At 51.3% G+C, this 17,274-nt stretch overlaps 2 protein-coding genes across 3 annotated transcripts in view; one reads left to right on the top strand and one right to left on the bottom strand.

Annotated features, from left to right (window-relative positions):
- The window catches only part of VPS53 (VPS53 subunit of GARP complex), a 64,512-nt gene extending 53,667 nt beyond the window's left edge, over positions 1-10,845 (bottom strand). For both annotated transcript variants that reach the window (XM_027743508.2, XM_039381024.1), the window contains exons 1-4: positions 10,743-10,845; positions 8,392-8,472; positions 7,408-7,457; positions 6,555-6,621 (exon numbers count right to left, since the gene is read on the bottom strand). In XM_027743508.2, the coding sequence (XP_027599309.1) occupies positions 6,555-6,621; positions 7,408-7,457; positions 8,392-8,472; positions 10,743-10,826 (282 nt within the window). In that variant the 5' untranslated portion in view covers positions 10,827-10,845. The remainder of the gene's footprint in view (positions 1-6,554; positions 6,622-7,407; positions 7,458-8,391; positions 8,473-10,742) is intronic.
- Positions 10,846-10,946: 101 nt separating this feature from the next.
- TLCD3A (TLC domain containing 3A) lies at positions 10,947-17,184 on the top strand. The gene is made up of 5 exons (XM_027743518.2): positions 10,947-11,365; positions 12,019-12,102; positions 14,180-14,393; positions 14,509-14,604; positions 15,061-17,184. The coding sequence occupies exons 1-5, from the start codon at positions 11,244-11,246 to the stop codon at positions 15,328-15,330; spliced, it is 786 nt and encodes a 261-aa protein (XP_027599319.1). The 5' UTR covers positions 10,947-11,243; the 3' UTR covers positions 15,331-17,184.
- The last annotated feature ends 90 nt before the right edge of the window (positions 17,185-17,274 follow it).

Genomic DNA, 17,274 nt, shown 5'->3' with positions numbered 1-17,274 from the left:
TAAAAGCACACAGCTTAAGATGCAATATTTAATCCCAATCCATTCACCATCTTAAAATGTATTGAAATCTAACACTAGTCATATTTCATATGTTCATATTTCAGAATAATGACCAATTCATAAAAAAACCCAGGAGATAAAGCTTAGCCAGGCAGGAGAGAATGAATATAACTGAAAGATGGTGCTTACAACATCAGGGGTTGTGACACAAAGCGCTCCCCAAATATTTTAGAAACATAGGTTTAATTAGTTATTAAGAGCTTATGACAGTCAATGCTGTCTCAGCAGCAGGGACACTTCAACACCAGCCACGTGAGCCAAACCTGGGCACTGTGGCCAAGGAAGCAACACTGCAATCTGATGGCTGGAACTCAGCATATGCATAAATAAATAAATAAATAAATAGACAGACAAGTGCCTATGGTAGGAGATCTGCAAGCACTGACTACCTTAGTTCAGTGTGAAACACAACCTGCAGTCAGAAAAGCCACCTCCACACAAACAGGTGGAGGGAAGGGGAGCGGCTGAAGCAACAGTGCTGCTTATTAAGCATGTTCATGCAAACAGGGCACAAAATCACCTCCCTGCCTGCCAGGCTGATGCTGCCTGTAACTCAGCCCACAGGGAGCTGGGGAGGACAAGCTGCTGACTCCAGTGACACCATCCACCAGCTGCCCTGCGGCTCAGGACGCTGCTCTCTAAACTCCAGTAACCAGGATGAGCCCATGAGCAGGGCGGGACCACACTCCCACTGCTCTCTGCCACGTGCAGCACCTGCATCACTCCCTTCTTCTGCTCACTGTCCATCTTCATCTCTTTCTTCCTCCCCATATTGATTCTGCAAAGTGTTTCCTGATCTCTATTTAAAATAAAAAAACCCAAAAAGTATTTAGCATACTTCCATCTACGACCTTGTCAAATCCACAACCTGTGGGCATTTTTCTCTGCCAGACACATCCTCCTCCTTCCACAGGCTTAAACACTGCCAGGCACTGCAGCACACACAGGGCAGGGCATGCAGTTAGAGTCTCCCCGCAGCTGTAGAGCCCAGATGTTTATTTTCACATTCCAGGAGAAAGGACAGCACTGGCTACCAAAGGATGGGATGGCCAACTGAACTGTCTGGTTCAGGCTGGGTACCAAGGATATATTTCTGTTATTTAACCACAGCAGCTGCCATCTCTTTTCTTGTACTGCTGGAGCTATGAAAAAGAAAATATATCCCTGTTCTCATGGAGCAAAATGAAGAAGGAGCCAACCAAAGCAATCCAAGTTATCAGCCAGTATCTCCAGCCATGATAAACATCCAAGGCTTTTCCCAGCCCAGACACATCCATTTGCTCTTCTAGTTAACACTTAACTTTGTTCTAGCACTTATTGAGCCAAACTCTAATGCAGTCAGAGACACTAAGCAATAAACCAAGTTTTCCTTTTAAATAGTCCTCACTGATGCAACTTCAGTCATCTATTTTATGCAAATGTGCACACGGGGCAGGAAGGCAAAGATGGACTAGAGATAACAGAAAGAAGTACTTTTTTTTCTAGACTCAAACTATAAAGCCACAAATCCATTTGGGATCTTGGGACTCCTTTTGGAACTCTTGATTCTTTCCAAAATGGATATCAGAAGAAGCTACCTCACCATTACCCACCCAGGCACCCTGTCCTGGTTGCACAGTTACTGTCATGAGTTAAACCAGCAGCAAAGGCAGAGGCTACTTACTACAAGGACAAAAGCCTGATAGATGCAGCAGCTTCAGCCAAACAACCAGTAAAGGCATGTCAGCAACTGTCAAAAAAATTACAGCCAGTCCATGCAGAAGCTTTAGCAATAAACACAACTAAAGAGTGACACATCAAACCGTACGGAGCGTGTTAAACGCTCGGCGGAAAAATCTATGGGAACTTTTTATACTACACCCTAGGGCAGAGAGGAAATTATGCCACAACTGGACTGCAGCTCTTAGCAAGGTCAGCCCACACTCTCAGTTCAGCAGCAGCTCTGAGAAAAACCTTGCAGAGGAAAAATCGGATACCACTGGTTCCCCAGAAACTGTTACAACCGAACCGCAGCAGCTCCTGCATTCCCAGCCTCTCCCAAGGCATCCAAAATAGTCCAAGTCTGGGACTCCCAAGGAAAATTTTGTTACGCCCTGCAGAGGAATGTTCCACCCACGGCTGTTGTTTCCTCCCATAAAAGGATCATTAGTGAGATAATTTCTGAGGTTCAGGGTATTGTCTGCAGATTTTACTGAAACATCGCACCAGGAAGGGGAAGCCAAATGAGCCAGGCTATTTTAAGGCTTTTGCATTTGGAGGAAATTCTAGGGCAAAATTTAAAAAAGGCAGATGCTTTGAACTGGGAAACATTATGCTTTGTGGAGAAGGGAGCATTCCTGTCTTGGGAGCTGCTTAAATAACTCTGTTGGGGCCACATCTATTTGATCGCCTTCATTTTTAGGTTCAGAATCTGCTTTTTCAGACACCTCGCTACTAAATTATACGAACATGCGCATATTTGGGAAACAGTTTAAAAGCTGATAGACTATAAAAAGCTACTCTTACATCCGTCCCCTAAGTCCAATTCACCTCAAAGGCCTGCTCCATCATCACAGTGGACAGTGGGGCACATTATCCCTGCCGTGCTACCAGACAGATGGGACAGGAGACTCCATCACAGGGAGCGCAGTGGCTGGATCTGCAATTAGGATTCTAAGCTTTCTATCCCCAAGGTCTCCTTTTCCTTAAGGAGCATGAAGAGAACATTTCCATAGCTGCATGCTACACATGGGTCTGACTGGGATTTAGATTGCTCTGACTGGGAGAATAACATGCAGCACTATTCAGACATGTCTCTGCTGGCAGCGCTCCCTCGCCATCAATTATCAGCAAAACGCCATCCTGGTCTCAAAACCAAGGCTGGGCTCCCCTCTCCTGGACAGCTGGGAAGGTGCAGCTTTCAAGGCTCCTCCACAAGAGAGGGAAAGCTCTTTGCTGGGCTAAGTTGGTCAATGGCCCCTTCCCCAAAAAGAAAACAGGTTGTCAAAGGCTAACACCCTCTGCTTGTCTTCTAGGAACATGCCTGGATCCCTGGTCTCTAACACATCATCAAAAAAAAGAGATTGGGTGGGTTGACAGTAGGTCCCAGGTCCCAACAAGCACTTGAATCAATTGCCTGCACAAGATTTCCAACCCCTTGTTGGGCAGTTACTGCCAACAGGAGATGGGAAAGGCAAGGTGAGTGTTTCCTGAAGCACACGGTGCTCCCTCACCTGCGAGGGCAGCAGGGATGGCAACAAGCATGGGCAGGGTCTCGGCAGGGAACCCCCTCCTGGACTGCTTTGACTTAAACAAGAATCTTTTTTCTTTGCCACTGCATCCAAGGTTTATGTTTCCTTTGGAAGGAAATCAGAGACTGAAAGGATGTTTATTCAAACTGTTATTTACTCATCGGACAAGGACATCTCCTCTAGCTCGACACAGTCAGTCAACGCTTGCAAACGCTGATTACCATTTGTATCGTGGGTTTTTAGGAGAGAATGTGACTGAAGGGGCTTTCACAAAACACCTTCCAGGCCCAATCTCACAATTAAATACACAGGATCCTGAGCTCCAACTGAAATTCAAGTAGCTACAAAATCAAGAGTTTAAATGCACTTTTATTTACAGCACGTGCTTTCAAGGAGACAATGGATTGCAGTGTTCCTCTTGGGTCTCAGTGTGTCAAGGGAGGGAAATCAAAAGACAGGAATTGTCCACAAAGTTTTGGCTTTTCTAAAAGCCAATCTGCTGCAAGTACTGTGCACTACAGGCTACAGACATCTCTTATGGTAAAGAGTTACAAATGGGAAAAGATTGAATTAAACTTATTGCTGTGGCTGGTTTCAAGCTTTGTTTCAAACCTCTTGCAAAAGCTGGTTGCCAACCATTTCCTTGTTAATCAAGGGTGGTTTGCAGTTGTGGTTATTATGATAAAGTGCAATAATGATCTTCATCCTGGGCTTCCTAAGGGAGGGGCTCACAGGATGACATTATCTATCCACGTGTATATGTCAATCAAATTTTGCAGGGAAATACTGGTCTTGAGGATACAAATTTAATAAGAATATAAGATCAGTAGAAGAAATAACCTAATTTTAACATAAGACCAAACTACATACTATTACCAGAAAAGGTAAATAAGCACAGCACTGACTTGCCTTAACAGTACCTTGTTTTCAGTTGTTTCAAAACAATTTCTTAGCATGCACTGGAAAATAAAACCCTTCCTCTCCAACTGGGAGACGCCAGGCCTCTTGCTCTACGAAAACATTTCCAAGTGGCCTTGATTCCCCTGAGAATATGCTGGTAAAACAAAGGCACTTTTCAGCACAGGAACAGGCAGTCGAAGCTGAAAAACAAGGTTTTCACCCCCACAGTCGGGTATCAACAGGGTGGTCATGTGAAAAGGGCTGCCTCACTCCCCCAGACAGCACACAGGATACACAACTCGGGGAACACAGTGCAGGGGGGACAGGAACAGAAAATGTTTCTTCTAGGTTTCCTCTCCTTGTGGGGAGGTAAATATGAAATTCCATCTCAAAATGACATGCAATTCAAGCATTCCCCAGCACCTTCTTTGCTGCACGTCCCTGTGACCAGCTCACATGCAAGGCCTGAGCTTGCTGATGCTCCTTTACTGCTTTAACCTTCAAGATCCATCCAAGTCCTGCCACTCCAACAGCCTGGTTCCAGCAATTCACATGTGAAATGCACGTACAGGTACGAAATGGTGGGCTTGGGTTAGAAACATAGAAAGAAAAAGCTCACGGCATTTCAGAATCAAAGTATTTTTCTTCCCAGAGAACTAACGCTTTAAAATAATCGAATGGTTCCAGTGGTTGTTAAGATCTCATTAAGTAAAAAACAATAGTTACACTCCTGGGAGATTGCTGGCCTCAGCCCACGGAATATTCAGGAATACTGCAACTGCAAGCTCTGGCATCTCTTTAAGTTTGCTTCTACCTTGCAAAGCAGTAAAGTGAGGGAAAATGGGAAAATTCACAGGTAAATATAGGAATGTTTGCAATTAACTACAGCTCTAGGTTACTTTAAATACATCCTGCATGGACACACACATGCACATTTTAAGGTTTTTACTTAATCAGGAGTTTAATTGTTCCATTACAACCAAACTACCAAAGGGCAGCACAGACAGCTCTGCCTCCCTAGTACTTCAGAGCAGGACACTGTCCAGGTCCATCTGTACATGCTTTGGAGAACTTCAAAGGGATTAAAGAGTGAGAAAGCACAGACATAGGACAAAGCTCTAAACAAACCTTGCCAATCTCCACAGCACAGAGACACTCCTGTCATCCCAGGGGCACAGCTGCCCATGGCACTGTTTGTGTTCATCTCTCCCCACGTTCATCCTTTTCTGCAGGTCCTGAGGCACTCGGGGCAAGTCTCACCCACAGCTCTTCTCTTGTGTGGTCTTCTCCAATTTTATCCCCTCAAATGGGCCCAAAAGGCTACAACAGCACCAGCTTTCCAATCATACACAAACTCTCCAAGTACTGCACTAGTTTCTACTCCCTCCTCAATTTCTGTAATTGCCTCCCCAGTTGATTTCTTGTCTCACCCCTGCACAGTAATTACAGGCAGCACCACTCCCAGGTATGCCACATCCCAAGCACATCCCCAGTTTAATAGCAGTACTCAGGCAACCATGATTAAACTACTTCTGCTGGGAGAGATGAGCATCTCTCATGTTTTTCTAAAGCAATACAAAAGCATAAATAAGTTAAATAATTCACTCGAGGTCACGGACTGTGGCAAAGGTGGGATTAGAAACAGATACCAATTGCTGTGACAGTGAGAAGTGGCAAATACAGCCAGCCTTGCTGCTGAGGGAGTGACTACCCCATCCCAGCAAACTAGTCTTAAATCTGGTATTCAAAAGTCACTGAGGAAAGAAGTATGACTGACGGTTCAAGGTTCAACATTCCTGGTCTAAACCACAACAGACACAGGAAATACAGTCATACCAGGTGATACCTCAAAATCAGCAAAGCCAAGCTCAGCACTCACAACCCCTGCAGCCATGGCTGTGCTGATCAATACTGTACTCCCAGCAAACACATCTGCCAAGCAAAAGACAATAAAAACCCAAGAGCTGAACAGGAGAAGCAAGAAGTGGCAGCCAGTCATCAGCACAGCGACCAACAACTCAGGATACTCCAGCAAACAACTTAGTGAAAAGGCCAAATAGCCTTTTATTGATCCCTACCCAGGAGCAAATGTACTTGTACCTATTTAATGCTGCTCATTTTATCATTAGCTTCAGAGTGGCACGACCATAGGCTTCCTAGTTCTGCTTTTGATCTTTAAATCAACCCTTCATTCCCTTCCCTTCGGAGGGTGATGGGAAAGCAGGTCAGAGCAGCAGTTCAGTGTAAGAGGCACAGAAACATCTCACTAACTACAGGAGAGGGTTTCTGCCTGCCAGGGCTATTCCTCAATTCATCATCCCAAGATAAGAACCCCTGGCATTACCAGAGGTGAGATGCACGTACCTGCCTGCCATCCTGTCCCACGTTGGTCTGTCCTCTCACCACAGTTCGAATGTTGTCATCCAACCTCCTGGAAAAAAGAACCCAAGAATGCCAAACTCAGTCTCTCTGTGCCTGACCCAAACAACTGTGGGAACCCTGACAGCTACAGAACCAATTTTAAATAAAAAAAGCCAATGCTACCAATGATAAACTCACTTTTTGCCCCCTCCTCTCTCTGTTGGACATCATTATCTTATATCATTTAAAAACTCCTGTTGCAAAAATAAAAATCAATTTCTTAATTCAATCAGGGCTTCTTGCAGTTCTCCTCCTTTAAGCAATATTGTCAGCTCTGCCTTGTCTGTTTGTATTTCAGCTTTCCACATATTAAAGTGCTGTTTAAAATACTGCAGGTTGGTAATGTCAGACTGCACAGGAAATCTAAGCATTTCCTGCCCTCTTATATCTATTTTGTACTTATAGGACCAATACTGCCAATTAAAAAATACATGAGTTTTACAATTGACATTTTAGCATCACAAAACATAAATTCATGGCAGTTGAGTCTTCTGGGCAGTTTGTTCTCTCAGTCTTCAAACTGTTCTAAAATCTGGAAAGATTTGGTACTTTTTGATTCATCGTTTTTTTTTCAAAGCTGCACTTTGCAACTCATCAGCTAAAATAACATGAAGGGCATGTATTGTACAATACAGGTGAAATACAAAGAATTATAATAAAGGTACCACTACTAGCCTTGAGGCTGAGCCTACTCATGCCTTTCAAGCAAATTAATTCCTATCAGCTACAGTGCAAAGGCTGCATTTATGAAGTCTCAGTGACAACCAGAGACACAATGAAACAGAGAAATACTTACCTTATTTTCAATCTGATTTTGTTCACAACTTCATCGATGTTTGCCAAAGACTAGAACATGAAGAAAAAAAAAAAATCAGAGAGAAGTGAAATGGCAGATGTTTAACAAAGATATATGTCAGCTGTGATCCTGAACACTGTACCCCTTGTGGCTCCTGACAAAGAGGATAGCAGTGGTTTTGTTTTACAGGTGGAGGAACTGAGACACACAACAACTCAGCTGCTTCTCTGCTACATCACAAAGAGCAGCAAAAGACAGGCCAGGCCAAGGCTCCTGCCTGCCCCTATCCCTGAGCTCTGCCTTGTCCTTTGTCAGCAGAACTGCTCCCAAAAGCCGTGTGACAGTGACCTCCAGTGGGCAGTGGGGATGGGGACAGAGCCTTTGCCTTTCCTGGGCAGAGACCCTCTTGCAGAGCCACACACCCCTAACACAATCTTTAGCTGCAGAAACATCTCTTTTTTGCAATATGTTAGTCCAGAACTCCCCCCGGGGCTGATGTGGGGAAGACAAAGTGCAGATATGAGCCCACAGCAACCTCATTCTTTAAATCTCAAAAGAAACAATGGTTCAAACATGAATGAATCTCCTGCAAAAGGCAACACCTGCCTGATTTGGCTGAAACCCCTGAGAACTCAGCAATGATTAACACACAGTGAATTATGACATTTACTGCAGGAGAAACATCTACACAGAAACTAATTTACTTCTAAGATCAAAGCAGGACCCTTACTGCAGCAAGCACTCTGGGTGGAAAGAGACTACATAACGACAGCAAACCTTGTGAGATGCAAATTTAAGAAGCAATTATTGTTATAGCCTTATTAGCTGTGTTACTCTTTAAAAGAAAAGGTTTAGGTACAGGTTTAAACACACCTTTAGTCATCTACTATCAGGTTACCCCAAGAGTAAAGGGTGAAAGTAAAACCTGATAGTAAAAAGTATGATAGTAGAGTCTGAGAGGGCTGTACTTGGAGCACTACTTACTTGCTCAGTGGGAAAGAGAGCATTAATATACTCCACAGCATTGAAATCTGCTCTGTCCAGTGGATCTTGGCTGGGAAACACCTGAAGAGAGGGAGGAAAACAAACAGAATCAACAACCACTGATAATTTCTGTAACTCTACACACTATCTACCACTTCTAATTACTTCAGCTTCTGATTGTATCTCACATTGTTCTAACAAGTGGCCAGGCCTCTGCCCAGGAGTAGAGCAGCCACGTGCTCTGCAGGTCTCTGACCTACCAAAATTCCTGTGGTTATCAGCCTGGATAAACACAGGTAACTTACACACATGCTTCCACATCCAGCCCTGGCACAATCCATCAAGGAATTCCCAGGACACACGAGCCATTAATCACGTATCCCAAACCATCCTGAAGCTTTTGCTGTTGTCTGGGAACAAACTCCAGCACTGAGGCTCTGCCCTTCTCTTGGCCTGAGCTTTGCAAGGCCCCGTGGTGACAGACAGATGATTTGCTTTTCACAGCCTTGTAATAGGAAACGTGAAGAATTAAGAAGTGGTTGTACAAGTTCTCTGGAGACTTGGGTTTGCCACATTTCACAGAAGAGGGGGAGAATAAGAATCTGCTGAATGATTGTTCCTACTCATGGGAAAAGAGCGGCTGTGGTGCAAACAGATCCCATCTCTCCTCAGAAGAAACTCAAATTATACAAATGTGGCTGCCAGGCTTTGCTTTCTGTCCCCACAGACTAAAATGTGGTGCTTTCCCTTCCCTCCTACCACACTAAAGTTGTGGATGCCCCATCCCTGGAAGTGTTCAAGGCCAGGCTGGACTGGGCATGGAGCAACCCGGTCTAGTGGAATGGGTCCCTGAACCAGCCCTCTTGGGCAGCTTTCCCAGTCACTCCTGTGGCCAAGGAGAAGCAGGCAGCAGTTAAACATGCATGAGGATGAGGCTGTGCTGAGTGAGGAAGATGCTCTGACGTCAGCCCATGGTAAGAGCACAGCTGCAGCATCACACCCAGCCTTGTCAGATACACTCCACAAATCCCAAACCCCCACAAGTATTAAGAGCAGATGAAACAAGAGGTGAGATGGAAGATAAAGGTTGGTAAGGAGCTCCACTCAAACTGCAGATAGAGATCAGTGCTGCAGGCAGCTGGAGCAGCTGAAGGAGTTGTCACTCCCAGGAGTTTGTCACAACCCATTAATCAGAAATACTACACCAGGTTTGGTGGAACACCAGCCTGCCTGTGCTCCCCACCCTGCTTCAGGCAGGTCAGCTGAGCCAGCTCTGCTCACTGAACCACAACTGGGCAGGCTTTGCCCAAAGCTGATTAAGGAACACTCAAAGGAACAACAATGTTATTGGGTTGAGAAGTGCCAGTGAGGAAGTGATGGAAGGCAGGAGGCGGTGTCATCCTCAACATCTCCCCTTGCTCAGGATGAGAATATCTGCCTACAGCTCTACTGCCTTCCCCCCCTCCTGGTGCTCACTTGGGATGCTGTGCCAGTCCCCAGGGTCTGCCCTAATTCTTCAAGGGAGAGCCATCAGAAGTGAGCCACAAGCCTCAACATTCAAAACAATGAAAAAACTTATCTTTGTGATACTTTGTGAGACAGCTGCTGCTGCTACCCACAGACTTCTGCTACAGCAAAGAGCTTTTGGGATGGAAGGGTTGGCTGCAGGCAGTGCAGGCTCACAGAGGACAAGAGACATGGTTTCACCCTGGGTTCTCATGGGATTTTGAAAGGCTTCAAGTGCCACAAAGGGTTTCAGGGAAGCCTGGAGGACTTGGGCTGAACACAGAATCACAGAATATCCTAAGCATCATCTAGTCCAACTCCTGGCCCTGCACAGGACACCCCAACGATCCCAGCCCAGCCCCAACAATCCCACCACGTGCTGAGAGTGTTGTCCAAACACACCTTGAGCTCTGTCAGGGCCGTGACCACTGCCCTGGGGAGCCTGTTCCAGTGCCCAAACACCCTCCTATGTATCAGCCACAAATCAAACCAAGCCTTTCAGATTACCCTGACCTCCACTAAGCCACAGGCATCCGAGTGCACTGAGGTGCTTCACACACCACGGAACGCGCCTGCAACCAGCGACAGAGCCCTGCGCTGCCGCAGAGCCGCCTGTCAGAGATGGGGACGTGGGGGGGACACGCTCAGCACAGGCCCGAGCACCTCGGACCCGGGGGTCCGAGCCCAACCGGGGCTGACGGGGCTCTGCCCGGGGCTCCCCGGGCCCAGCAGCGGGGAAGGCCCGGAGAGCGCGGCGGGGACTCGCCCGGCCCCAGGCCCTCACCGAGCGGCCCCAGGCCGCGCCCCACAGCTGCCCCCTCACGGGGGGACCCGTCCCGGCGCACCTGCTCGATGGCGGCCTGCACGGCAGGCGCCAGCTCCAGCGCCGCCTCCAGCCCGGCCTCCAGCTCCGGCTCGTCCTCCTCCATGGCGGCGCCGCTTCCGCCGCGCTGAGGGGCGGGGTCTGTGCGGGGGGCGGTGCCTATATGGGCGTGATCTCCCCGATGGGCGGGGCTTGTGCCTGCGGGGGCGGGGCCTCCCGCCCGGCGGAGCGGGGCGAGTCCCGACGGCGGCGGCGGGGCTGGACCGGACCGAGCCCAGCTGAACCGAGCCTAGCTGGGCTGAGAGGGGCCGAGCCGAGCCGAGCGGAGCTGAGCTGAGCTGAGCCGATCCGATCCAATTCAAGCTGAGCTGAGCTGTGCCGATCCGATCCAAGCGGAGCTGAGCTGAGCCGATTCGATCCAAGCGGAGCTGAGCCGAGCCGAACTGAGCCGAGCCGCCCCGGGCCCTCCCGCCGCCCGCCCGGCTGTTGACAAGCGGCGGCGGGAGTCAGCGCGCTCGTCCCCATGTGGCGGACGCTGGCCCTCGCCTCCGCCTTCTTCCCGGGGCTCTTCGTCCTCTGCATCCGGTTGCTGCGTTGGGCCGCCCCAGGATGGAGCCTCAAGGACCGCATCCTGCTCAGCGGCAGGTACGGGTGGCAGCGGCGGGAGGGGACACCGCACCGCGGCGGGACAACGCCGCCGGTACCCACCGGGAGCGGGACCGGGAGCGATCCGGGCGGGCCAGGAGCACCGAGAGCCTGCATCCGGGGATGCCCAAGCCCGCGACGCTCTGGGGGCCGGACCCCGGCTGTCCCGAGTCCAGATCCCGCGAGGGGAGCAGGGGCCGGTGGCCGGAGCAGCCCCGCGAGGGTGGGCAGCCCCTGAAGGTGGGCATTCCACGAGGACGGGCTTTCCCCGAGCATAGGCAGCCCCCGAGGGTGGGCATCCCCCCGAGCACGGGCAGCCCTGCCCGGCCGTACCCCCCGCGCTGTGCTACCCGTTGTCGGAGCGGGGATGCTCCAGTGCATCGCTCCTTCTGTCCACGGGGAACGGGTCAGCTCCACTGACCCAGGGGGGTGGAATGGATGAGACGTGGCAAGAACCCCCTCTCTGTTCTGGTAAGAAGCCTGTCCCCGGCAGGCAGCGCTGGCACGGCCACCCCTCGCTGTGGTGTGTCACACTCCTGGGGTGTGCATGGAATGGGTGTCTAAGTGCTCCCAGCTCTCCTGGTGCCAGCCCTGTGCCTCAGCCCTTCTGGGGTCACGTTTGGAGTGACCTGTTTCCTCTCTCTCGGTTTCAGGCTGGTGTCAACGGTCCAAGCCACGATGGCCACAGTGTCGGGGATCACGGTTATCCTCAGCTGCAAGAACGTGGTGTACGACAGGTAACCCAGCGCCCACTGTCCCTCGGGGAACACGCAGAGGATGTGCCCGGCCAGCTCCAGGGCTGGAATGTTTTATGCCAAAGGCTTGCACGTACAAAGGGGAGAGGAAAACCAGTTTCATGCTCCCCTTTCCTCCACTTTGTGTGAAGGGTTGGGCAATGTGCTGGCTGTACACCCCCCCTCCACGGCACCAGCTTGTTCCGAGTGCTCAGACACGGGGCTGCTCTGCCAGCACAGAGTCTCCTCCACAGGATGGGCTGTAACACAGGCTGTGTGTGAGCAAAAAATATAGACATCACCAGTTCTAAAGGAGTAGGGAGTCTCCTTGCTGGAAGCTGAAATCACTACCGAGTCAAGCAGACGTAGCGAGAACTGATTTTAGAGGTGCAGCGTCTTCTCCGTGCCAAAGGGATTCTGAAGGAGTCCAGAAATGAGAAAATCAGAATGGAGTTTGCTCTGAAAGAAAATCCCGTTGCCTTGTCCTGAATGCTCCGAGATAAACTGCCAATAAGTGGCTCTCAGGAGGAGAGTGATAGTGTAATCTGGGTCAGAAGACTTAAAAACAGAGCTATTATCCAGACTAGCAGAGAAGATCGTAGGAGGGAAGAATATAATTACGCTGAGCTGGAATTTGACTGTCACACACTGATTTTTAGGAAGGGCTGCCCCTTCGGTCATTGCAGACTTTTTTTTAATACACAGATGTGTCCTGCCTTGCTCTAGATAGTGAGATCTATCCAGGTTGCTCAGCCCTGCTTAACCCAGGCAGTCTATGAATTACCTTTTTGCTCTAAAATAAAATTTCTGCTGGATAGATAAGGCAGATGATGAAGCCCAGAGCCACAGAGACGGAAGGCGCTACCAGCAGCCCTCCTTCCCCCCAGAGCTGTCTGCTTGCCCGGGTGTTCTCAAGGCCAGTGGCTCTTTGCGAACACTTTGTGGGCAGAGACCTAGATTTTCTTTGAATCTGGAGGAAATAGAGCCCAGTGCTCAGCAGGGAAGCCCTCGGAGAATGACAGCGAGACAGCGCGCCAGGAACCATCACAAAGGTTGCAGTAAAACTGCCAGTTTATTTACAGAGGCAGACAATCATTATATTGCCTGAGCTGTAATTGCCCTCCAAAGCCCTGGGCAAGTTTTGCAAACACAATCGCTTGCCCTCCCTGCTTTACATCACTGACATCTTTCTATCTGGAGCAGGAACTCGTGCAACAGAATTTTCCCTGGAATGGCAGGAGAGCAAAAACAGTTTTATTTGAGCCCCAAGCTACGTTTCTTTAAGCAACAGTGTGGGGTGGTTTTGGGTTTCTTTTTTTTATCAGTGTGATTTCACTCAGGACTTTTTAAGGAGGCTGGAGTCCCTGCAGAGCAGGGCTTGCTGCTGCCCAGATTGTGCAACCGGGATTCCGACATGCTTTGGGAACAGGCAGCTGCCTGCAATTATTTCCCAACTGACAAACGCCTCTTGGGGGTTTAGTGCTTATATTGGATATTTTGCGCCTCACTCTCCGAACTCCAGACCAGGCATAGCCAGTTAACTCTGAGTTCTCCATGAGCTTTCCAAACCCTCCCCGGGTTAGGCAGCCAGCTGACGTGGCTTGGCAGGCAGGAGGGAGCCAGGATCAGAATTTCCCCTTCCTCCCCCACCAGGCACCAGCTCTTGGCAGTCTCAAGGCTTAGGGAAGATCACCTGCTGCAAAGGCATCAGTTTGGTGCTGGATCCTGAGGGGTGCTGTGCCCCTGGCCCATGCAGCAGCTACTTGGCTGTGGGGCTAATCGGGCTCCTCATTAACGCCGTGTTTGCGCTTGGCCAGGCTGAGCTTGGTGCCTGGCACAGCCCAGGGGGAAGCAGGGCCAGCGCCAAGTCGTCCTCTACACGTACCAGGTACCTTTTCCCTGGGACAGTCTGTACCTGCTGAGCCAAATGGAGTTAAAATTTCCCCCCTTTCAGTTTGCCATCAGCTTCAAAACCCGCTGCTGCCATTTCAGACCTAAAGACTCTCTTCTCCTCCTTCCAGAGCATCGTGAGGTGCTCCGAGCCCTTGCAATGCCTCTGTGTGTGCTGCTCCTCCCCTAGGCACTGGCTGGCCGTGGAGTACATCTGGGTCCTCGTTCCCTACATGACTTATGACATCTATGTCATGTACCTCTGCCACTGGCACAAGAGCCTGGAAAAGGGAATCGCAGAGAAGAAGCACTCGCTGGCCAGTGTGTGGAGCTTCCTCCTGCAGGAGCGGCTGATGGTGACCCACCACCTCTTCATCCTCATCGTGCTCACCCCCATCACCCAGGTAAGGGCTGGGCACGGCTGCTGCAGGAGCCCATGACCCCCTGGAGATGTTGGGTGTTGGCTCCCAGTCACCTCCCTGGAGGGGCCCTGTGCTCACTGCTGCCTTTCTTTTACAGCACTTCAGGGGAGAGCTGGGAGACTTCTTCGTGGGCTGCATCTTCACAGCAGAGCTGAGCACACCTTTCGTATCCCTGGGCAAAATCCTCATGCAGGTAGGTGAGGAGGGACAGGGCTCGGGTCTGGGAACCCCACAGCAGTTTGTACCCAGGCTCCATCAGCCTCTGTTCATGCAGCAGCTGGGCCAGAGGTCTCAGAGAGAGGCAGCCCCACAGCTGTAACCCCAATCTCCCTCGCAGTGCTGCCTTCCTCCCTCTGCATCCCATTCCTTTCCCCCAGTGAGCAGCATGCCCCACGGCATCCCAGAACTGGGGGCTGTGCCACGGCCTGGTGCTGCCCTCTCCTGCCTGTCCCTCCCCTGCACCATGTTCACTCCCACCCCAGCCCTCTGCCCCCATCTCCCTTCCCCCTACCCTCCTCCATCCTTTCCCACCCTACTTTCCTGCTCCCGCTCCTCCAGACCTCCCGAATGCTCACCTCCCTGCCCCCAGCACAGTCAGTGCCCAAGGAGAAACGCTGCTCACCCCATGCTGGCCTCCTTCCTTCCCCAGCTCAAAATGCAGGACACGCTCCTGCACAAGGTGAACGGGATCCTCATCCTGGTGACCTTCTTCCTCTGCCGCATCCTCCTCTTCCCCTTCATGTACGCGGCCTACGGGTGGCAGGTGGGGATGCCCGTGTACATGGTGCCTTTCCGCATCCCGCTGCACTGCAACATCGCCAACGCCTCCCTCATCGCCCCCCAGATCTACTGGTTCAGGCTCATCTGCCGCAAAGCCGCCCGTCTCTACGGCCGCCCGCCCGCCGACCGGAGCAGATAACGGCCGGCCCTGCCAGCCCAGCCGGGGGCTGCAACGGGGTCGGCCCCCCCGGGGGCTGAACAGGGTCAGCCCCCCCTGGCTCTCCCGCCGTCACTGCAGGGACCAGAGCGGGAGCAGGGATAGCACCGGGCTGTCCCAGCTGGAAGCAGCCTCACGTCTCCACCGCCGTGCCAGGCAGCGCCAGCCCGGGCTAGGAAGGCTTTCCTCCCACACCGCTCCAGCGCCTTGTGTCGACCCGCCCGTGGGAGCCCGGGGTGGGAGCTGGATCGTAAGCACAACATTCCATTCTGGGGTTCAACGCCGTGGCACGGAACTAACGGTTACACGAGAGGGGTTTGTTACAACCCCCCCGCTGCATGTTCCAGGGCTGACACCAGACACCGGCATGGTGGTGTGGAGGAGCCTGCAGACAGAGGAGGGGATCCTGCAGCATCCAGCCCTTACAGCAGAACGGATGGGGATGGGGAGCTGTGTGCCAGACCTGCCGCAGCCCCAGCTCACTCTTCCAGCTCCAGCTCAGCCTCCAGCCGAGAGCAGAGCCAGGCCTGGAGCTGCAGCACAGTTCTGCAGAGCCGTTCCTGACCTTTACCGATTTCACCTCTACACTACAGCCCTGTTCAGCCTCTGACCTTCCACGTGCACCTCCTGCTGCTGCTGCTGGGCTCAAGCTCATTTAAAGCTCCACTTAACCCGAAGGTGCTTTTCATTACAACTGTCTGATGTCTGTCTGACAGTCCTGAGGCTGGGGGGCTCCGGTGTTCCCAGCAGGGCTGGAGGGAAGAAGCTCACACCAGGACAGGGCAACGGTTGCACTGTCTCACAAACAACACTGGCAGGGCAGGGTGCCCATGGCTGAAGGGCAGGATGGGGATGGGAACCTGCCAAGTCCTCATCTCACCAACACACAGGACACTATGCAGAGCCCTTTGTTGGCAAGGGATGCAATTTTCACCCCCTCCCCTAACCACAGCTGCTTTTATCTGCCCCACATATCCCCTCAGCAGGTATTTAAGACCATCTGGCACACCCTGCCTTGCTCTGCCCTCCAGCTGGCACCACCACGCCCCGGCAGCAGCTGTGGTACAGCCCAAGCTCCGGTTGTACGGTCCATCCCTCCAGCCCCATCCTACTCCCCCACAAGGCTGCCAGGGACAGAAGTGGGGCAGCGCAGAAGGAACCAGCAACCCCAGAGCAGGATGCTGAGCTGGTTTTCCTTCACCAGTTCAGCCCATTCCCACCTTCAGTCACAGCAAAATGGGTTCAGGCTGCCCGGCTCGCCCTGCACCACAGGGTTCACGAGCCCTGCGGGTGTGTGCAATCAGACCACAGCGGTTCAGTGCAGTTCTGTACCTTCCCTGCGGCCACCAGCACAAGCCAGGGCAGCCGCCTCCTCCCCACAGCCTCCCGTGCCCGCTCCAGGGCAGGGAACTGCACCAGCCCAGCCCTGGCATGGTCCTGGCACAGCCCCACACCTGGGAGACCTGTGACCACGCTGTGCCTTTCATTCTGTCTGAAACCAGCGGCCAAGCTCTGGAAGATCTGGATCTTCTGGGTGTTGTATCTCGTCCCAGTCACGGCTGTTGTTCTGGATAGAGTAAAAAAAAAAGGAAAAAGGGCCTCTTCCAACTTGTTGCAGAAGTGCCGCTGTTACAGTAACCACCGAGACCAGCTGATGTTATAAACCGCTTGCAACTCGTTACAGATGTTTGTATCTCACTGTTTTCATTGCAAATAACGTGCCTTATGTAAGGACAAAAAAAACCCCCCCCAGCCAATGAGGCACCTCAGTTTGCACTAACACTACCCTATTTACTATCTGGAGACCAATAAAGATTTCCTTTCTGAGTCACACCACTGGCTGGCTCTCCCACGTGCCATTTGTTTCTGGGTGGGGGTGTTACACACAGTGTTACTGCTGCACCCCCACCTCCGGGCAGGAGCAAA

The sequence above is a fragment of the Pipra filicauda genome, unplaced genomic scaffold (genome assembly GCF_003945595.2).
Source record: "Pipra filicauda isolate LSUMZ 115617 unplaced genomic scaffold, ASM394559v2 scaffold211_size2331000_pilon, whole genome shotgun sequence".
Lineage (NCBI taxonomy): Eukaryota > Metazoa > Chordata > Aves > Passeriformes > Pipridae > Pipra > Pipra filicauda.
The sequence above is the reverse complement of the archived record's forward strand: the minus strand, read 5'-3'. Positions and strand labels throughout refer to the sequence as shown.

What these genes read in the sequence shown, in the direction of transcription:
- TLCD3A (XM_027743518.2), top strand. Translation starts at nt 11,244, where the DNA reads ATGTGGCGGACGCTGGCCCTCGCCTCCGCCTTCTTCCCGGGGCTCTTC. An exon ending in CGCATCCTGCTCAGCGGCAG is followed by an intron (nt 11,366 to 12,018) that starts GTACGGGTGGCA and finishes TCTCGGTTTCAG; the next exon opens with GCTGGTGTCAACGGTCCAAG. An exon ending in TGGGCAAAATCCTCATGCAG is followed by an intron (nt 14,605 to 15,060) that starts GTAGGTGAGGAG and finishes TTCCTTCCCCAG; the next exon opens with CTCAAAATGCAGGACACGCT.